Genomic DNA, 23,033 nt, shown 5'->3' on the forward strand with positions numbered 1-23,033 from the left:
CTGATCTCAGCCGTTACCTTATGATCCGTCCACTGGGGGACTTATCAAGTGATACAGTAAATATATTATGAATGGTAAAAAAGTTTGTTGTAGTTGTTCTATTTTATTTATGTCGCACTAGATCTGCTCAACAGGCTATTGGAGACAGTCTGAGAAGCATCCCTATGGATGATCCGAAGACAAGTTATAACAACTTTGATACTTTGCAAAGGGGATGTCACCCCCACTTCGGTAGCCCGATGACCAGAGCGCGAAGTCGAGCACTTTACGGTAGAACAGTTTAACGAGGACCAATACCGCCCACCCTTGGTCCTATCGCTGGCTGATCAAAGTTCACACTCACCTGCACATTGACCGCAGGCAGTGATGCTTGACACATGTTGGTAAAAAAGTTTGAAATCCAAATCATAATTTCTTCTATGTTCGGAAGTCCCGCAGTGGACTGATCGTTAAGACACGGTTCTCATGAGATCACCGAAGTCAAGCATCACTGGCTGCGGTCAGTGTGCGGGTGGGTGACCCACTTGGATCAGTCTGCGTAGGGACCGAGGGTGTGCGGTATTGGTCCTCGTTAAACTGTGCTACCGTAAAGTGCTCGACTTCGCGCGCAGGTCGTTGGGCTACCGAAGCGGGGGTGCCATCCCCTCTGCAGAGGATCAAAATTGTGATGGCATGTCTTCGGATCATCCTCAGGGATGTTTCCCAGACCGTCGCCAATAGCCCATTGTGCAGCTCTAGTGCGACGTAAATCAACAACAACAACAATGTTCGGAAAAAAAAAACTTATAAAATATCACACCAATAAACTAGTGGCAACTTTCATACCGAAACCATTCTCGATCTATTTCCGGGCGTTTGCTTATGCTTACCTCTTTATTGAAATACCTATTCATATTTCATGAAACAGTTTTTGAGGGGCCTCCCTGGCCGAGCGGTATCGCCGGTCCAAACGCTCTGCTAAGCGTGGAGGTAGCGGGTTCGAATCCCGCCGTAACCCTGGATGTATTCTTTGTGATGTCTTTCTCTGAATTGTTCTATCTGTGTTTTCTACTTGACAATGACTTATAAGCCTATATTGAGCACACAAGTCAGCAAATGTATGTAATTTCAATAAAATCAATCAATCAGTTTCTGATATTTTTAGACGTAGACTGGAGGTGTGCTAGTGTAAATAGTATGCAGCAAGAATGGTCCTTAAAATGGTCTCGTAATGGTATTAGTAGAATTTTTAAGTAAGGACCAACTTGTAACTGTCACTCTTTCGCTCTTTTTAGTAGGAGACGAGTTTTGTTATGTCAACAAAGCATAAAATTCGATTCAGCAGGTAGTTGTTGTTTGTCGGTTTCGCATTGATGTCACACGAAAACAAATTAGAATACAGTTTTTTGATTTCCAATTTTAAGTATGTATTACTGTAAATATCGATTATTGAATCAAATTTCCTTTTCACAATATCATTGCTATTATCTCATTGACATTTTTACATTTAACTTAGTTACTGACTTTCTCTCAGTAATTAATTCTATTTCATATCTGTTTTTATTTTTTATTATAAGATTTCATAGGAGCTATGTTTTAAACAGTGGCATACATGGAGCAAGCTTTCTGCCGTAAACTTCATAATTTCTACCGCGATACAAGTCAAGTTTGCAATTTTCAATAGGAGAAAATTTATTTTAATGAGTTACGTGCTAAGGGATTCACTACAGGCACCAACTTGATGGGGTTCTGGGTTTAAAATTTAACTAATTATCTTCAAGTTCAAAGCTACGCGGAACAGTTGAAAATATTACTAAATTAGATATCAATTCTAAATGATTAACATTAAAAAAGAAAGGGGTAGATACCCGTTTTGTGATCTGCGGCAGAATAATTTGCCAAGTTTTGGCAACTTCCAGTCAGATTCTAAAAGAAAATCATCACATAAGGCAGTGTTTTCATCTCAGAAAAAAAATGGGTGAGAATTTCTCACCCTTTCTCAAAAACAGGGTGAGATTTCAAAAAGTTAAGTGAGACTTCAAAAATTAAAAAAAAAAAAAAAAACACCAAGAGACTTGAAAAAAAAAATCATTTCTTTAATCATAATGCATTTTTAATATCTTCTAATTTTTAAAGCATTGAATATTTTTGCAGCATCATCATATGGAAAATGTTCTACATCCACTTTTTCATCAGCTATTCTCATTAGGTTGCTCAAATGCGTATTTGTTTCGTTTTGATCGTTTCTACCTACATTTGTTTCATTTTCATTTGTCTGTTTCGGAGTAGAAGATATTGGCTTTACAAGGTATTTGTCCATCTTACATTAACGAGCAAAAAATTTGAGCATCTCACATGAAGAAACCTTACCTTCATGTAAACACGTGGTTGCAGAGAAATGCGCTCTGAAAGAGGTTCCGTGGCTCGGAAGGATGGTGTTCTGGTGTTCTTAAAGGTTCTGAACAATACTGGTAAATAGGGAAGCTAGATAATGGGGCAGATGTGGAAAATAATAAAAGATTCAGGAAGAAAAGTGAAACGGATTTTATTCTAAATGGTGCAAATGAGAAATTTTTTTCAAAATGCGAGAAATTCGCCAATTTTGAAATTGGTTTATAGAATACGCGAATTTCTCGCGGTTATCATTTTTTAATGCGAGAAAAGAAAAAAATATGCGAGATTCTCGCGTTCTCGCGCTGTAGTGAAAACACTGCATAAGGGTACCATCTCTAGAGGTATAATTCGAAGCCACCCATGGGTAAACCTTTACAGGTTTTTTTTTTTTTTTTTTTTAAAGTTTAAATTTATTGTCTCCTTGGTGTTTGCTGCTGGCGTGAGAGACGATATCAAATTGTTCTTAAAAAATACTAAAATAAGTTATCGATATGTGAGTTTAAAATGAATTTTTTTACCGTTTGTGTTGACTTTCTCTCAATTTTATTATTATTTTTTTTAATGTACATGTTAGTAAACGCTGTTATTCATGGTAGCTTCTAATTATAATTTTTTACTGTTACAGTTAAACTCTTTATGAAAGAGAAGATAGAAGCTTATGCAATATGTTCTTTAAATCAGGAGCCTCGTAAAGTCTGATTTGACCAAAATTTTCAAAATGAAGACTTTTTGCTACTAGGAATCTCATATTAGTTTTCACTATAAATAGGCTCCATTGTATGTTATGTGATTATTGCAATGAAATTTTAACAAGCTGTTTAATTTAGCACAAGAAATAAAAAGAAGCTATTTTGGAAGTTTTCCTTGCTGTAATTTACACCAAATGAATTGCCGAGTCTTAGCTATTTTTGGGCAGTGGCCTTAAGAAATGAAAAAAATAAAATTAAAACTCAGAAAGGGACCAATTTGAAGGTTGTAACTTGTAGCTACCCTGAACAAACCTCTTAAAAAGTTTTTTTTCTTTCTTTTCAAATTGACAAGTTTTAAATCTATTTGGCACCTTGGTGATTGTAGTTCAAGTGACACAATCTTAAATATCTTAATATATATTCATATTGGTACATGTTTGAGCCAATTGAAATTGCCAAGCCAAAAATTAAATTTCCTGGTTGTTTAACTTCTAATATGAAGAAAAATAGTGATTGGCCCAAGGGTGATTGCAGGTTTTACCTTTTAAATTTGCCACATTCTGTGATGTTTTTCTTAGTGACTTTTTGGAACTTTCTGAAAGTTGCCAAACTTTGGTGATTATTGTAGTGTAGGTTCTAGTACAGAAATCTAAACAAAGTTTTTTTAATTTTCAAAACATTGTTCCAAATATAGCTCAAGGCCAAATTTCTATTCTAATTAAAATTATTGTAATCAAAATTATATAAATAACTATAGCTGGGTTTGAAAAAAAAAAAAAAAAACGTAATGAATTTTTATATAATTTTTTATTTTAAGAATTATTAAGTTTGATTGAAAATGACAAATATTCCCATATTTGTACTTGTTCACAACAACATTTGTACAAGGGTGTTCTTATGGTTAGAATTTTTTTTAACAAAATATGTAAAGACTTGCCCCATTCAGGATCCCTCCAATATGGTTGTCTTTTTTTTTTAATTTGTTGCTTGCTTCTGCTGGATTGTTATCAAAATGTAGCAATTGTTTTAGAGCTGGTACCAATACATAAGTCTTTCACGAATTTTTATTTTTAAATTAGAAGATTAGATTTTCTTTATTCATAATAATGTTTAAATTTATCTCACCATATATCTTATAATAATATTAACATCAGTGTCACAATAATTTAACAGTCTACAATATTTTGATTGCAATGTAACTAAGTTTGTTAATGGTACTGTAATGTTCTCAATGCCTATTTTTAAAACAGTGTTAAAAATATGAATTGTATAAATTTAAAAATTATTAAATTATGGTAAAAAAATATTTTATATTAACACATTCGCTGCCACTAAAAATGATATTTCCATCCTCAGAAGCCGGATTACAAAACAGGGTTTTAATTGTTTAAATGTTCCTTATATTTTACTAGGCAAACCAGAAAAACGAAGAAACATATTTTCCTGTTTAGAGAGCGTTTTTTTTCCCTACACTCTTTAGCGTCAGTGGCACACAGACTCAACCTCTCTTCGTGAGTGCCACTGACGCTCCAGTGCGTCTGATCAATATTCTCAGAAATTACTGGCATATTGCATAAAATAGCAGCTTAAAAGGAATAAATCGGAATATTATTCAAGTATATGTTTTACCATTTATGAAACAATACTGGAAATATTTACAAATAATAAGCACAATATACAGATATTGGCAGTCACGCACATAAAAAAATTCAAACAAAAGTTTTGAGAACCAACCACAAAAAATGAAAAAATAATGCTTCACCGTGCCGAAACAATCTCTCCGCTCAACTCCCAAAGCCACACTAAAGACAGAGCTTATAGCTTATCATAGTCGATCGACGCGCTAGCGCGTCGTCGGCATACGAGGAGGTGCCACTCTGACGCGCTAGTGTGTCGGTGGCAGCGAACGTGTTAATGAGTCTTATATATTCTTTTAAAAAGGTATTATAGTACCAATTGGTTTTAATAAAATCTATTTTATGAATTAACAAGTGATCTCAATCTTTTGTCATCATTATAAAATAAAACCTGATTTAAAAGTTTTTTTTTTAAAAAAAAAAAAAAAAAAAGGCATGTTAAAATACAATTCAACTAATAAATTCCGCATTGTTTTCACACATTGTTCAAAGACTTATTTTCATAATCAAATACATTATTGAAAAATTTTGAGGACTTTACTTAATAATGAGTATACAAATAAATAGTAATACAAAAAGGTTTTGAATTAATAATAGAAAAAATGCAAATCAGCTGTATGAATACACAAAATTACTTTTAGATAATATTCTAAAGGTATTTCTGTATCAAAATTTGTAACGCTGATTTTGTTTTTTTGTACATTATTATTTTTACATAGCTAATACTAATTTTTTTTTGATATAGAATATGCTATAAAAACTAAAAGTTATTTAAATACGCATAATACATCTTGATTTAAGTGTAGTATATGTTTATTTAGGGAAATAAGGATTTCAGAAATAAATTATAATTATAAGCTAAATAGATTGTGAAATTCTGTATAAAACTGAAATAAATGAATAATTATAATTGATTTATTATTATTATTTTTTTTTTTTGAAAATTTAAATGTGGAAAATGTATAAGTAAAGAAAAAATATTGCAAAATTGTCCTTATTTCCTTTTATTTTTGTTGCTGTTTTTTTTCTTGCAAAGCTTTTATTAATAAGCATAGTTTTATATGTTCTCAATGTTTTTCTAGGTTTCAAAATTTATTAAAGTATAAAAAATAAATGAATCCTGAAGTTTTATCCAATCAAATGCGAGAACTTGAGCAATATGAGATTATACATGACAGAGTTTCTTTTGTCAGTGAAGATGGCTGTTCTGAATTGAAACAAAATGTGAAGGAAAAAGACGATGAAAAGATACATTCCAACTATAATTTTAAATTTGAAGATTACAAAGTATTTTTATCATCTGAAGCCTTTTATTGTATTGCCCTGTGGTATTTTTTCAGCTTTACAACTTTATTTTTAAATAAGTATATATTATCTTATGAACATGGTGATCCAACTCTTCTAGGTATGTTTTTATCTTTGTAAAATATTTTTATATATCTATTGTTAATGATGCCAAATATTTAATATTTTATGTAATTTCTAAGGATTTTAGTTCCAGTTATAGGATAAGAAAAAGCTTTTGAAATTAAAGAAAATACTAATTTTTATTTTTATGTTTTCCTTATTTCTTGATGCATGATTGTTTTCAATTTAACTCATTTTTTTATTTTTGTAATGTTTTTGGAGAAAACTCTTAATTTCTTTCATTCAAAATTGAAACCTTTGTTATTGGGGGTTTATTAGTTCCAAAAATTAGATATTTTTCTCAAGCCTACAGAGTTTGGTTCTGAATTTGTTATGTACTCACCTCCCATATATCTGCATACAATTCTAAATATATTAAAAAAAACTTAATTATTATAATAACATTAAATTTATAACTTATTAGCTTAACAAATCAATCCTTTCAAATCAATAATTTATAATGGAAAGCTTTAATGGTTTTCACTAAAATTTCTTTTTCAGTAACTAATAGAAATGTTTTATTTTTGTTTCGTTTTAATTAATGAATTACATTGAATTTAATGTTCTTTTGTTTGATAAATGAATTATATTTATTTTGTTGTTCTTTTTTAAGAACGGTTTTGAAAACATTGAATGTTTAAAATACTCATTGTACATAATTTTGAATCTAGTTTTTATGCTTGTATATAGGCTCTGCTCAACTTTTAATGTGTGGAGTTTGTGGCTATTTTCATTTACGTTTTCCATGTGGCTTATACAAAACTGTTAAATGGGAGAGAACACCCCCAAAGTTTTTCCGCAACATGCTTTTTGTTGGAAGTCTCAGGTAAGCTTTTTTTTAGTAGTTTTGTTGAGCACTTGACATTTATATTACAGAATTATTAACTGTAGAATTTTCTAACTTGATGAATTAGGAAACATTATTCAATTACAGTGACTTTTAATTTAGGGGTTGAGGCTGGGAACAATGGGAAAAATTGGTATAAGTGAGATATGCACACAAGTTAAAAGTCATAATAAAGAGCTTAAAAATAGAACATCAATATATTTCACTACATTATATTGTTAATTAATACTATGTATACTAGATTGAAAAATTTAAATAAGGTTCAAAATGTGATGAATTAATTTTAAAATGAATTACAATTTTTAAAAAAAAACAAAGAAAATCAGAATGTTTTCATTCCCAAATTTTGTTTTTATTCCTATTACTAATTTCTCATGACATAATTTACAATCAAAGTTTGTTTTTGGGATTTTTCAGAAAATCTTTTTAGATTCATCAAAGTGTGAAAGAGTGCCTTCACTTCAATAATGAAATTTACAATAATCATGAAGAGTTTCTAGTGTTTCTAAAGTGGCTGTTTGAGTTGGGGGAACTTTTGTAGCATCTTCTACATCATTGTTGTCCTTCTTTTCATCTTAGTAACCAGGGGTCTGTTTAGGAGAAATTTGGGTCTATTTACGGACCCTTCACAAAATATCTTTTCATAAAAACGGACCCTTCACGAAATATTTTAACTTAAAAACAGACCCTTCACAAAATGATTTTTCTTTTAATCGGACCCTTCATAAATTTGTTTATCTTCATTAATGTTTTGTTAATTGAATAAACCCTTCCCAGGGCAGAAAACAACAAAGATGGATGTAAACAAATTAAGTTTTGTCTTTGGCCGATGATTCTTCCATTATTCGTCCGAAATTAATATTCTGCCTTCAGCAGTATAGGCTAAATACCAAATATTTGTATGATGCATCTCTAATTTAGAAGCAGCAATTGCTGTTTACTTTTGAAAATTAAAATTTTTTTTATGATAATTTTACGGTGCTGAGCATAATCTTGTATCTATTTACAGTTTAAAAACTCTTTTAAAAAGGTTTTTGCAATAACCGTACCCTATTTGTACAAGTTCATAAAAGCAGGACCCTGGTTGAAAGAATGTGAGTAATTTTTTCGCTATTTCACAAAAACCGGACCTTTCACAAAATGTCTGGACAGACCCCTGGTAACCTCCTTTTATTTCAACTTCAATTTTCTGCCTTTGAGCTGTTATTAAAATTTTTACCTATGTCAACAGATTCATTTTAAGTACAATTAGTGAGTCCACCAGATGCAGTATTTCACTCACCTTTGCTTAGCTCATTTTCACTTTCGTTTTTTGGCTCCTCACATTAGCTTTTCTGGAAATAAATCTTTTTTTTAATTTTTTTTAAGGCAACTTTTGATGCATTTGTCCATAATGCTTCCCCGTGATCAGCACAGCATGTGAATTGCATCAAGGACAGTTATTTGTTTCAGCTTATCTTCCATCTAAAGTTTTGTTTCTATAACAGCCAAATGTCGAAAATTAAAGTTTTGCAATAGAGTATTTTCCCACAACGAATGATGCTCAGATCAAAAGGTTTAATTTTGTTAGTCCAATTCCAAGGGGAAAAAATAGTTTCATGTTGGTAGATCTTGTGTGTGAGCAGAGCAGCAATCCATGAATAACAGAACTTTTCTTTTTCCATTTTCCTGCCAAATTCATGTAGGAAATCTAAAAAAATATGTCATTCCATCTTGTTTCTCTTATAAATGAGAAGTTTCTTCACATTCGTAAAACATTTTAGTTTGATCTTCCAATGATTAATAGTGGGAGTTTTTCTGAACCCTCACCATTGAAACAGAGCAAGATCATTAGTCTTTCTTTACTTTTTTTTTTCAGCCTTAGTATGATTCTCCCATAACTGCTAAAGTTTTGTCTGGTATCGTTTTTAAAAAAAGTCCTGTTTCCTCACAATTTTAGATGCTTTTCAGTTCGTATCCTTTTATTAAAGTAGCCATAAAAAAGTTAAATGCAAAATACTTTTGCTCCAAAAATTTATTAAATCATGTCAGTCACGAAAAATGTGACCAGAATTGCTTATAATTTCAGCTATTATTTTCTCTTTTAAATAGTTAAAAAAAAAATTGAGTATCTGATTTAGATTTTAATGATTAAAATATGTTGTTAGTCACATGATTACCTAGTCTAAACTTGGTTAAAGATTCGAAACAACGAAAAATATTTTGTTTGTGATGTATGTTAAAAAAAAAACCTCTATAGAAATAATTTAGTGCCTGTTTCATTGTTTGCAATTTTTTTCTTTAATAACATAATTTTTTTCTTTAATAACTGTTTTTAGTTGAATAAATTTTTAAAAATACAGAGTATTTATGATTTTATATGTTTCAAGAGCAATAATTTTATAATTTTTTAAATATATTCTATTAAACATTAAACTATTTATTTTTTTCTTACAGGTTTTCTACTTTATTAATGGGTTTGATAGCCTTGTGGTTTGTGCCTGTTTCATTCGCAGAAACTGTTAAGAGTTCTGCTCCTGTTTTTACTGTACTCTTAGCATGGTTATTGATGAATGAGCAAACTAGCTGGCTGGTTTGTTTGTCCCTATTACCTATTATGGGTGGATTAGCTCTATGTAGTATTAATGAGCTTAGTTTTAACATGTATGGATTTGTTGCTGCAATGGCAACAAATTTATCTGAATGGTATGCATTTATAATTTTTTTCCAAACAATTCACAGGTTTTTTTGTCACTTTAAATAACATTTAAATAATTTTTACTTATTAAATAATTGCTAATTCATAACATAAAGTATGCTTGAGGCTGGCCTGCTCCTGTTAAGAGTTACATTGCAGATGAATATTCAAGTCTTTAACCAATTTTTTACTGATAGAATTTAATTTTTTTTCAATTTCTATACAATGCCCAGACTGAGATTAGTAAAATCAGTCTTTTTTTGTCATCCAGTTTTCAAGAACAGGATCATTTATATTTGTCAACTTTGAATTTGTTAAAATTTTTGTGTTGTCAAATTCACGAACACCAGATACCTCAAATACCTCTTCTTACTATCATCTCTCGTCATTAAAAATTTATCAGAGTTGCATCCAGGGCAAATGATAAGTGTTTAGATATTGTTTCGATAGGAATTCCAACAATCCGAGTCTTCTTTTGATGGTTTTGAAACTTCTTTGAAAATTTTTATTAATTCTTTTTAATTTTTGACTTATTTTCATAATTTTATTTTTGTTGTGATTGTGAAAAAAAATTTCTTAAAAAAATATAAATGCAATCCTTAAAAATCATCCGAAATAAAATACATTTCTGATAACTGTTTCTTTATTATTTCTGAAATCTGTCTAATTAAATATTTTAATTTTATACATTGTTTTCATACCTTTTAATTATTTTTATTAATGTCTTTGATTTTTTTAATATTCAACATGTTGATTTTGTAATTTCATCAAGATTAGCCAATGGAGGAACCTGATTGCTACTTACAATTAGTTCCATTTAACCACCCCATACCAAGTATGTTTTTCACCAAAATATATTTTGTGGGTATTTTAGGGCCTCAAAAAATGGTGTTGACGATAACTTCTGTCATTTAGCATGTAGTATATATTAAGCCTGATTTATGTTTGGATATTAAAGAACATTATACATATTTTTCTTACAAATAACAAACCTCTTTACTATTCAAATTTAAATGATTATTGAAAAAAAAAATCTTCTTTTACACCCACTAAGATATTTTTCAAAGAACTTAAAGACTCTAACTATTTGAGGCTGTTGTGAATTTTTCAGTGGTAGTGAGCGAAGGCAGAATATTTTTGAAACAAACCAATTTTATTAAAAAAATTATTAGAACTTAAAAACTTAAGCATTCTTCTATATGATGTTATATATATGTGTTTAAATTACTTGTGTTTAGTAGGGGAAAATTTTTTTAATTCTAATTTATTAAAATATAAATACTCCCCTTACCACCACTAGCAAAGGTATTTTCTGGAACTATGAAGAATCCATACTAGTTGGGGTCACTTTGGTTTTGTAAGTCAGTACTTTTTTAAAATGCCAAATTTATGTAAATGAGTTAAAAAACATATCTGTATTAAAGAACCAAACAGCACTAAGTGATTTGTGGGATTGCTTAGTCTTTGACTTTTTTCCTTTCTTTCTTTCTTTTCTTTTTTTTTTCTTTTTTTTTTTTTTTGAAATTCAGATATTCATTTACTATTCAAACATCATAAATTTTTTTTTTAATTACTTATAAACCTTCACAATTCTATTCTATTTTTCAGTATGCAGAATGTCTATTCTAAGAAGCTCATTAGTAGTGAAAAGTATTGTTACAGGTAAGAAACACAATTTATTAGATAAATGTAATTCCACAATCGGAATATTAAACCATATGTTATTTCTTTTAATTTTTTAAAAAATAAACTACTTTAATGCTTTTAAATTAGGATTGCTTAAGCTTCTTTTAAATCCGCTTGAATATTATTTCAATTCAATTCAATTTTTAGTATTGTTAAAAACCAAAACTCATCTTGACTAAAAAAAAATAATCCTGCTTGTTAGTTCATTTGAAGTCTAATGTTGTGCTTCTGAGTGGTTTGTTATTGCAATTCTAAGGAAAGCACCTCAGAAATTTACCTCAATTTTACTATAACTGGGATTTATAAGTAAAAGAAACAGATTTTAGAATGTTCCAATAGATATTTTTAAATTAAAGATAATATGTGTACAATGTTTATCATAATATGTTAATAAATTGTGTTCTGTTGCTCGCCTCCATTCACCGGTGTTCATTGGATATTATTAAATGAACAACACTACCAGCATTTTCTGAGGCAAAGAATGAGAAGTTCAATGCCTGCTGTTAAAGAAAAAATAATAGTTTATATATACATAAATAAACTTATAAATTATAACTAAAATGTATGAATTTAAAAATTTAATATTCAGTTGTGTATATTATTTGTGTATTGTTTAGTGAAATGAATTAGATAAATGTTCCTTTATATTTTGCGCACGTTTTAAGCTTTTTATTATTTTTACTTGTAGTCCACCAGAGCTACAATTTTACACAAGTTTGGCATCTATGTGTGTTCAAGTTCCTGCCTTAGTCTTATTGATAGATATTCCTACTCTTCAAGCAACTTTTACTCTTCAAATGCTTTTACTTCTCATAATTAATGGCATTTCATTTCATTGCCAGAGCATCACTGAATATTCTTTGCTAACTTATATATCACCTGTTACACATAGGTAAGCACTATTAAAATGCTAAGTCATAAAAGGATAAAATCATATTCTAGAATGCTTATGTACTTTTACACGATTAATATTTCAACACTTGAATAATAATACAGTCGGTACAGCAAGTGATGGCTTAAGGTTTCACAATATCGTAACTTATACACTTATTTTTCTCTTGCTAGATTTAGTTGAGCTGTACTCTGTTTAAGTACTGAATAATGTATAGCATAACAAAGTAAATTAAATCAATCATATGTCACATTCAAATAATATTTAGTTCCAAAAATTAATCAAAAATGTGATAAAATCATATTGTATAACACATAAATATTTTCTAAGGTACAATATTTTAGGACTGAAATAGTTATCAAATGTTGCCAATTTATAATTTTTTGAAATTGCACAGTGTTGTTATGTAAGTTTATTGTTAAGTGTTATTTAAGAAACTTTCATGCTTGCGAACAGTTTGTTATTAATTTAGCAAGGTTTGCAGTTGTTCTAATATTCCTGATTAAAAATATTTTGTCCTTATTTGTCATGATTTTTAGCATATTGTCCTGATATTCCTGTTTTTTTTTTTGTTTCTCCAAAATGTTTCGTTTTGTCTAAAAGAGAATTATTTGGATTTTTTAAAAAAAATCTTTCTTTCAGTAGAAAAGAAGTAAGAAAAACTAGACCTATCAATGCAAAAAGCAGTATGTTTTTGTTTAAGAAGTTAAATGTGTATTATATAAAAAGTAGGTAGTGTGAAAAACTAAAACGCTCTATTTTTCTCAGATCGAATTATTGCTGAATCTGTTTTTGAACAAAAATTTTTGTATTAAATCTGACCCTACTAAAGGAATTGAAATAAATCAATAAATAAAACCTTTTTTTATTAATATTTCATTCTTTTTAAAAAATAGAGGAATCTTACTGTGCGCTTGTGGAACTCCTAATTATTCCTGATATAAAAGTTAAATACGGCAATGTTAATCATGTTATGGCTCCTATTTTAGAAAATTGTGTAATTTTATTTATTAATTTTTAAATTTATTGTCTATTATAAATTAACTATTATTTTGTAAATGATCTGTGACTACCGAAGTTATTTAAAAAACCTAACAATATATGTTACTTTCTATTATAGACGTTTTCTTATGTTTTTTTGACAAAGATGAATTTAAAGTTCATCGCTGATTTTTTCCCTTCTCATTTCTTAAAGAAAAAGCCTCATTTCCATCAGAGTGAGGAATTTTTGCTTAATGAAAAAGTTTTTTTTTCCCTCTATGCCTTTAATTTTGCATGATTTTGATTTAAAATAAAAATTCTTAATTTTAACTAATTGGACTTCGTCTAAAAAGTGAAGTAATAATGTTATGCCACACTTTATTTTCTGATTGTAGAGAATCCAATTAACGACTATTATTTTATTTTTATAAATCATGGAAACAGTTATATTGAATCATTAAATTTTGGGGGTCATTCACCAGTTTTTGATAGAATGGTTTTAAAGCACTTCAAATCTGTTATTTGGAATGCTTATCTCACTTTCTTATTTTACTTACGAACTATAAATTTTTAAAAATAGTAAAAATTCAATCTTTTGAACTTAGGGAGCCTCCACTAATTATTCATCATTAAGATTTATAATTTTGTTTCAGGCTTTTTTTATCTTAAAAAAATTAATCTTAGCATTTTTGCTGTCTTAATGTTTTACTTTATATGTATGATTGCTAATTAAAAAGTGTAGTAAAAGATGAACTTATTCACATTTTTAAGTAGTAAATTTTTTTCCTCCTGTTCATGAAATCGCAGTGAAAATATTGTTTTTTTATTCTTTATACTTTTCATTTCATTTATTGCGATCCAAAGTACTTCAATTGTACTGCAAATATCCATTTACTTTAAGTAATGGTTTAATGAATTTTAGTTTTCTTTTTGTTAAGAATTGCCACGAGGCGGCGCTCTCATCATATAACACATTATTATTCAGTTGCCATTCAACTCTAGAACAGAGAACATCTCCTGTTACTCAAAATGATCTTGTCAATTTTATGTTATTAAGTTTGTAAATAAATGTTTATGTTTGTTACAGTCCGCTACTTTATAGCTCAATATATCACGAACACTAAACAAAAAGTGGTCATCGCCGAGCACGAAGACAAACCGAACGCTTGTGGAAATTGAGTACGAAATCGAAACGAACAATGGCTTTGGAGCAAATAACAGTATTTAACCGAAAACGGGGTTATATACGAGGACAATTGACAAGGATTGAAAATGCACTTCAACAAAATACTGATTTACCTGTGGACAATACGGACATCACTAAAAAATTATCAACTTTGGATAAACTTAGAACAAAGTTAGAGGATCTACGCAGCGAATGCTATTCTACTTTGTCGGATGAGGATTTGCCAGATTTTGAAGAAAGTTTAGATGGGCTGCAAATTGACCTCGAAACATGCGAGGTAAGCTTTCAAAAACTTTTAAATCCAAATTCTAATTCAAATGAAAATAGTTCGTCCTCTGGTAACTGTAAACTAAAATTACCGTCAATTAATCTTCCCGAATTTTCAGGTTTATATGTCGAATGGTTGTCATTCAAAACGCAATTTATGTCTTTAATTGACGATAACAAACAGTTGTCAGAACAACAAAAATTGTTTTACCTTCAGTCGGCACTTAAGGGTAACGCTAAACAATTAATTACGGTAAATGATACGTACAACAGTTTATTCGAAGCATTGAAAAAACGATTTGAAAATACACGGTTGCTAATTATGAGTCATATTGGTGAAATATTTAATTTTTCTAAAGTTAAATGTGAATCTGCGTCTAGTTTAAGACAGATGCTCGATAAAATTGAAAGTAATTTGCGATCATTAAAACAACTAGAATTAGAAACGAACCCGCTTTGCGAAGCAATATTAATTTATATAATTATTCAAAGAATTGATATTGACTCACGTAAATTATACGAAATGGAATTGGGTTCGGAATTACCGAGTTGGGAAAAATTTACGGAATTCTTAACTAAAAGATGTCAAGCACTAGAAAATGTAAACAGAAATTCAGGCGAATTTAAACGGGAACCAACCCCGAAATTCAAAACTCTAATGGTGAAAAACGAAAACAAAAATAATTGTTTATTAGGATGCATGGAATCCCACCCTATTTTCAGATGTAAAAAGTTTATCGATTCTAACGCAGATGATAGATTAAAATGTGTTGTAAGGAATAAATTATGCTTTAATTGTCTCGGATTTCACACAATGTCTAAATGTAAGAAAATTCATTTAAAATGTAAATCTTGTAACAAGAATCATAGTACAATGTTACACGGAGCGAACTTTTTCTTCGATAGACAAAATCAAAACAAAAATGCGGGTGTGGCGCCAATGAGCAGGGAAGAAAGAAATAATTCAGTTTCGGAACAAGAAGTTACGCAATCACAAATGCAAAATGAAATTAATAACAAACCGCAAGAGGCACCATGTTTATATTCTTTTAATGTAAATAAAAACGTTCTTCTTTCTACAGTAAAAGTTAAAATATTGCAATCGAACGGAAAATATTTGCATTTGACAGGGCTATGCGATTCTGGAAGTATGAAATCTCTTATTACAGAAGAGGCAGCTAATTTATTGGGTTTAAAAAGATCGCGTTGTAGATCAAATTTAATAGGATTAAAAAATACAGTATTTCCGATAACTGAGAAGATTTATTCGCGTATAAGTAATGATGAGGAATCATTTAGTAAGGAACTCGAATTGTTAATTTTGCCAGAAATAGCCGGAAATGTTCCTTCGGAAGAAATAAATATTTCTAATTTGAATTTACCCGAAAACGTAAAGTACGCTAATCCTAATTTTTATTTACCGCAAAAAATATCGATTCTTTTAGGAGGAGACGTATTTTATGAATTGTTAAAAGGAAATCAAATTCGATTAAGGGGTAATTCTATTATTTTAATTGAAACAGTTTTCGGGTGGATGGTTACAGGTTCGATCCCCTCTACGCACCCACATGATTCCAAATGTTATTTCATACAGGACAATGTTGATGAAGGGTTAAATAAATTTTGGGAATTAGAGTCAATTGGGATAGTTCCAAATAATAATACAGATGAGGAAAGTACTGCTTTAGCTCTCTTTAAAAATTCTGTAGATTACAAAGAAGGGAGGTATCAAGTTGGGCTACCATGGAAACATGATTTTAGGGAATTAAACGATAACTTAACTGTAGCCAGAGGACGGCTAGATCATTTGATTAGAAAATTTGAGAGACGCTCAGAACTGTATGAAGATTATCGTGAAATTCTGAAAGACTATGAAAATCAAGGCATCATAGAGAAGGTCCCAAAAGACAAAGTACAAACAGATAAACCGCTATTTTATCTACCATTTTCCATGGTTTACAGAGAATCAGTCAGTTCTAGTAAACGAATAGTTTTTGATGCCAGCTCACATGAAGAAGGTGAACTTTCCTTAAATGACTGTTTATACGCAGGACTTAGCCTAAATCCCCTGATATTTAACATGCTTATATTTTTTCGTTTGAATGCTGTGGTGATCTTAGCAGATATCGAAAAAGCGTTCCTTCAAATATCGTTGAATGAGACAGATCGAAATGCAGTGAGATTTCTTTTTCCAAGTTCGAACCCGGCCACAAGTGAGCAGTATGACATAAATATTTTTAGATTTTGCAGAGTTCTTTTTGGTGTCAACGCCAGTCCCTTCTTGCTTTCTGCCACAATTAAGGAACATATCAAAAAATATCAAGAGTTGCATCCCGCTACGACGAGTATGCTCAATGAATGTCTATATGTCGACGATTTCATAGGAGCTCTCGACGACGTGAAATCTGCCTTTCAGATGTCGGACGAAGCCAAGAAAATTATGGCAGAAGCAAGCATGAATCTGTGTAAATGGAGTTCAAACAGCAAGGAACTAGTACAATTATGGAAGGATTGCGGGTTCGAAACCCATCCCATTCATTCGGAAGCCAATCCTACAGCCAATTTACACAAAGTTCTAGGACTGCCATGGCATGTGCATGAAGACTACATCTCTGTAGAACTGAAAGACTTGCTTAAATTCGATGGAAAAGAAAGCATTACTAAAAGAATTGTTTTAAGAACTATCGGAAAACTGTTCGACATATTGGGTTTTCTTAGTCCGTACACAATAAGACTCAAGTGTTTACTCCAAGACTTGTGGCTTAGAAAGTGTCCGTGGGATACGGAACTTCCACCAGACATTCGCCAACAATTTATTCAGTGGAGGTCTGAGTTAGCTGTCATTTCTAAATTACAAGTTCCTAGAATGATTCTAGACTCCAGTCTAGATGATGCCAAGGTACTTCAAATTCATGTATTTTCGGATGCCAGCCAAAAAGCATACGGAACAGCAGTGTACCTAAGAGTGAAGTACTGTGACAAAATCACAGTTAATCTTATAGCATCAAAGAGTCGTGTTGCTCCATTAAAGAAACTGACTCTTCCAAAGCTAGAACTAATGGGTGCATTACTTGCAACCAGACTCGCAAAAGAAATAGAACAGATTGTAAAACGAAAAGGATCCCCCACAGTTCATTTTTGGACAGATTCCCAGATCGCATTGTTCTGGATCAAAGGATCTCATCATAAATGGAAACAGTTTGTTTCCAATCGAGTGAAAGAGATTCAAGCCCTTAGCAATCCTGAATCTTGGTCACACGTTCCCGGTAAACTTAACATTGCTGACATTCTTACGAGAGGAGTTAGTGCAGAAGTTCTTCTGAAAAATGAGGCCTGGTGGTCAGGTCCCGAGTTTTTAAGAAAAAATGAGATTTCAGTGTTTGAGTGCACTAATTCTATTGCTGAAAACTCTTACCTTTCAGAGTTAAAAAAAGGTTCCTCTGTTGAAGAGGATATGTGTTTTGCTTTAACTAATCAAAATGTTATGTTTTATAATTACCTACTTAAAATTACCAATAATTTTTCTAAACTTGTTCGTATAGTTTCATATATTTTTAGATTTATCTATAACTGTAAAAATCCAAAGAACAAGGCAGGTAGGTATTTAGATTCTGAAGAATTGAACAAATCCGAAACTTTTCTCTTAAAATTTGCCCAAAGTGAATATTTAGAAGAATTGAATGCTTTAATGAAAGGTGAGAATGTGAAAGGTAAAAGTAAATTGTCTTCTCTTAATTGTTTTATTGATAAAAAGGGTCTTATACGTGTTGGAGGTCGAATTGTAAATTCAAGTGTTAATGATTGTACTAAACATCCAATTGTCCTTCCAGCAAAACATCCCTTAACCTATATGATTGTACATTATTTTCATTTGAAATATTTACATGTCGGAGCACAAACTTTATTGTACTTAATACGTCAAAAATATTGGCCTGTGAACGGCAGAAATTTGTGCAGGTTGGTAATACACAATTGTGTTACGTGCACAAAAAACAAACCAGTTTTAGAGCAACAATTAATGGGTCAGTTACCTAAAGAACGAATCGAACCTTCTCCTCCATTTACCATAACAGGTATTGATTTTTGTGGACCATTTTATATAAAATTTAAAGGACAAAGGAAAGGTGTTTTAAATAAGATATATGTTGCAATTTATGTATGTTTCTGTACTAAATCAATACATTTAGATTTTGTAAGTGACTTAACATCAACTGGGTTTATAGCTAGCTTGAAAAGATTTTTTTCTAGAAGAGGTAAGGCCTCTAAAATTTTCACTGACAATGGACGAAATTTCGTGGGTGCAGACGCTGAACTGAAACGGCTTTTCAAAATTATTAATTCACCAGATGAACCTTTGGCTCAATATTTTGCCGAGGAAAAAATTGATTGGCATTATAACCCCCCAAGATCACCAAATTTTGGAGGATTATATGAAGCCGGCGTTAAATCTTTTAAATTCCATCTAAAACGGATAGCGGGAAACTCCAATTTTACTTTGGAAGAATTCATTACAGTTTTAGCAGAGATTGAAGGAGTATTAAACTCCAGGCCATTGACTCCATTGTCAGCTGATTTCGAAAACTTTGATACCCTAACACCTGGGCATTTTCTTATTGGGAGACCCATCACTTCCATTACAGAACCTCAACTTGCAGATATCAATGAAAATAGACTCAGTAAATGGGAAAAGATTTCTAAAATTTCTCAAAAAATTTGGAGACTTTGGAAGAGAGATTATTTAAGTAATCTCCAAGAACGCCACAAATGGCAGTTCAGTAAAGATAATGTTAAAATTGGAACTTTAGTGTTGGTGAAAGAAGAGAATTTGCCAGCAACTAAATGGTTAACAGGAAGAATTGAGGAAATATTTAAGGGAAGTGATGGGAAGGTAAGAGTTGTAAATATACGTTTGCCACAAGGCAATATACTTAAAAGATCAGTACGCAACATTTGTATTTTACCTATATATTAATTCTTGTGTTAAAATTTTCATTATAATTGTAAAGTTGAAATTACGTGTATGTATATTTGATGTTTTGTATGAATATTGTCAATTTTTCATTTTATTTTATTATGTAATAAGCATTGTAATTAATAATGATTGGATTTAAACATCCAATCGGCGGGGAGTGTTAAGAATTGCCACGAGGCGGCGCTCTCATCATATAACACATTATTATTCAGTTGCCATTCAACTCTAGAACAGAGAACATCTCCTGTTACTCAAAATGATCTTGTCAATTTTATGTTATTAAGTTTGTAAATAAATGTTTATGTTTGTTACAGTCCGCTACTTTATAGCTCAATATATCACGAACACTAAACACTTTTTATTTTGATGAACTTGGCACATTGGTATTTTTCAGATTACTATGTATTATGTTTTATTATTAATATAGTTTAATATGCATTTATTCTTTAATGTGTAAATTACATGCGATTCAGTTTTGGAGTTATTTATTATTGTATGTAATAAACTATAAGTATAATTTTTTTAACGCTTACTTTGATCTATTTTTTTATTGAAGAATCTATTTTCAAAGAAAAAAAAATTCGGATTCCCTGATTTCTTTCCTTATGTATATTTCCTCAAAATTGCATAGTTTTTAGAATCATTGCTGATGAACTTGTTCCTATCTTAATCTTTTATTTCAAAGCTTTAAATGTTGCGCCTTGTTTTTATATTTTTTAAGATTGCATATAATAAAAGAAATGCACAGTACGAAATTTATTGAAATGGTTATTTAGAATGTTTGTATGGTATCAAATGACCTGATTTTTTTAATAAAATGTTGTCCTGCTTTTTTTGTGAAATGTTATCCTGATTTTTATTTTGAACATCTATGAAACCTGAATTTAGTTATTAAAGATCATTTTGAAACAATATTAGCTGGTATAGATTATTTTCAAAAAATTAACATAAAGCATTTCTGGAACAGTTTACTATGTATATCTAGATTTGCAAATAAATTAGTTGAGCTTTAAAATTTAATTAAACACTGTAACTGTATGATGTATATGCAAGAATTTTAATATTTGTCATTTACCTTACGTTAAAAATAATTGTAGTCGTAGTAATATCTATGTAAACATATAAATATATATGATAATTTCTAATAACACGATAATGACTTAGTTAAATAATTTGTTGCTAGTACTTTTTTTTATGTGTAGTGTAATAATCTAGTTTTCAACATGCATACTTAATTATTATTATTTTTAGTGTTGCTAACACTGCTAAGAGGGCACTATTGATATGGCTGTCTGTGATAACTTTTGGAAACAAGGTAACTTTTCTTGGTGGTTTAGGAACAACAATTGTAATTGTGGGAGTTTTTGGATACAATAAAGCTAAACAGGTAGCTCCAACCATCACTGCTAATACAAAGAGTCTGAAAGTGGTACATTCTATATGAATTCACATTTACAGTGAATCTATATTTTCTTGTGATAAACATTCATTACACAAATAGTAGTTAATTTATATTTTGTTAAAACTGTTTTTTCTTATATATTGAACAATGCTTACATATTTAAAGTTCTGATTTGTTTTGACGTTCAAAAAATATCAACTGCACATTATCTAGTTCAAATAACTACAGCAATAATTATATAAAAAATATATAATAAGAAAATTGTGTATGCTTAAATATTTCAGTTTTGTGTATATTGGGCATATTATCAAAAGAAAATATCTTTTTGTTTTTAAGGGGCGAAAAAAGGGTTTTTAATAAAGAGGCAAAAAAAATTTCAATATTTTTTTTAGCACTTGTTTTGATTCTCTCAAGCAAATAATAATAGCATGCTATCTTTTGTGTAAGAGTTTTTTTTAAAAGAAAAATAAGAGCAATTTGCAATTTTCTTTTATTTTTTTAAAATCTTAAATGGTAAATCAAATAAAAGTTTTCAATTTAGTTTCCTTAAAATATTTTTGAGGAGCGAGTGATAGAATTTTTTAAAATTTAATATAAAATTTGATAGGAAAAAAGTGTTTATCTAGCCATTGTAAATTTTTTAACTATTATTACTTTTTTTAAACCTAGTTTAGGAATGAGTTGTTCTTTTAGAATAAACATCTCTTCTAGATCATCCTCACCATCAAACTAAATATCGCTTAAATAAAATTTCATTTGATTTTCTATTTTTATAATAAAGTCAGATTTTCTTTGTTTCAAAAATTCATTGGGGTTTAACTTTCTTGATAAATAATTTTTCTTTATCTCGGATTGAATAAGTCTCATTTTTTGAAATTTCGTTCTTCAGAAAGATTTCATAATGTATATAGAAAAAATATCAAGGACATTTAAGACTTAATATTCTTCTTAAATTTTTAATACGTGTTTCCTATGACAATGAAACACGGTAAAATACGTTATTTTTTAAATAAAATGTTTTATTTTGTATTTTCCTATCCAGTTAATATTTATATGCCTTATTCAGCTAAACCTGCTTATAATGATTTAAATTGACTGTAATATATGCTTATTACCAAGTGTTTAAAAAAATGTGTTCGGGAGAAAGTCATTAAAAATTATACAAAATTCTGATGAATTTATGATTCATCACTAAATTTCAGTTGCCTTCTGAGTGTTAAAGAAATTATTTCAAGAATAGATTAGTTGAGTTAGAGAGGTGGAAGTTGAGAGTAATTTTATGAATCCCCAAAATATTGGTTGTTAAAAGTGAGCTATGCTCCAGGAGACTTTGTATTGTGTCAACTAAGTATTTCCAATTTCTTTATTGAATTGGAGTTCACATTAAATCAGGGCTCATTATAAGTGAGTTTGACTTATTTTTTAAAGAAAAAAAATTCCCTTGAATGCTCTAGAATGTGTGCATTTATTCCATGCAGTATATTATGTGTATTTTTTATTTTTAATTTGATAGATCTTGCTAAAATTGTTCTATATGTTAAACTGATTGGTTAATTTTAAATTTTGTTCTAAATAGAATTTTTTGAAGTAAAGTTCTAAAGTGGTAGAAAAATTTAATTATATGATGTTAATAATATTGCATTTTAAGTTAATTTCGATTTCATTATAGTAAATATTCATGATGGTTTCACCATAGATTTTGAATCAAACAACCGGTTTTTTATGATAGGAAAAGACTATGCATTACTTTTATTATCACATTGGAACCAAAAAGGTTCTTCCCTATTTTATGCAATTCTAGTCATATATTTAAAAATTTTCATTTATGTATGGTGTTTTTGAATACAATTGCTGCTCTTGTCCTGTACCTGGAACTGTTGGTATTTTGGAAAATCCGGGAAATACATTTTTCCAGATAATAGGCTTTTAAGACAACCAAAGATAAAGACATAAATTTTTTAATGAAAAAAATTATCTGAATGATAATTAATGTCTATTTTTATACCATAACAGTTTG

General features: G+C 29.8%; 1 protein-coding gene across 2 annotated transcripts; it reads left to right on the plus strand.

Moving 5' to 3' along the window:
• The first annotated feature begins 1,255 nt into the window (after nucleotides 1-1,255).
• LOC107440326 (solute carrier family 35 member E2B) lies at nucleotides 1,256-22,452 on the plus strand. Of its 2 annotated transcripts, XM_016053224.5 has the most exons (7): nucleotides 1,256-1,402; nucleotides 5,782-6,104; nucleotides 6,797-6,932; nucleotides 9,390-9,638; nucleotides 11,239-11,292; nucleotides 12,005-12,208; nucleotides 20,866-22,452. In XM_016053224.5, exons 2-7 carry the CDS (start codon nucleotides 5,813-5,815, stop codon nucleotides 21,056-21,058), a joined length of 1,128 nt encoding a protein of 375 aa, XP_015908710.1. In that variant the 5' UTR covers nucleotides 1,256-1,402; nucleotides 5,782-5,812; the 3' UTR covers nucleotides 21,059-22,452. The 2 variants fall into 2 exon arrangements, with proteins under 2 accessions (XP_015908710.1, XP_071043340.1); XM_071187239.2 differs by lacking the exon at nucleotides 5,782-6,104 and having other exon boundaries at nucleotides 1,280-1,402.
• The last annotated feature ends 581 nt before the right edge of the window (nucleotides 22,453-23,033 follow it).

This window comes from Parasteatoda tepidariorum, chromosome 11, assembly GCF_982258835.1.
Source record: "Parasteatoda tepidariorum strain Cologne lab strain chromosome 11, Ptep-v5.0, whole genome shotgun sequence".
Classification (NCBI taxonomy): Eukaryota; Metazoa; Arthropoda; class Arachnida; order Araneae; family Theridiidae; genus Parasteatoda; species Parasteatoda tepidariorum.

What these genes read in the sequence shown, in the direction of transcription:
- LOC107440326 (XM_016053224.5), top strand. Translation starts at nt 5,813, where the DNA reads ATGAATCCTGAAGTTTTATCCAATCAAATGCGAGAACTTGAGCAATAT. An exon ending in CTTTTTGTTGGAAGTCTCAG is followed by an intron (nt 6,933 to 9,389) that starts GTAAGCTTTTTT and finishes TTTTTCTTACAG; the next exon opens with GTTTTCTACTTTATTAATGG. An exon ending in GCAACAAATTTATCTGAATG is followed by an intron (nt 9,639 to 11,238) that starts GTATGCATTTAT and finishes TCTATTTTTCAG; the next exon opens with TATGCAGAATGTCTATTCTA.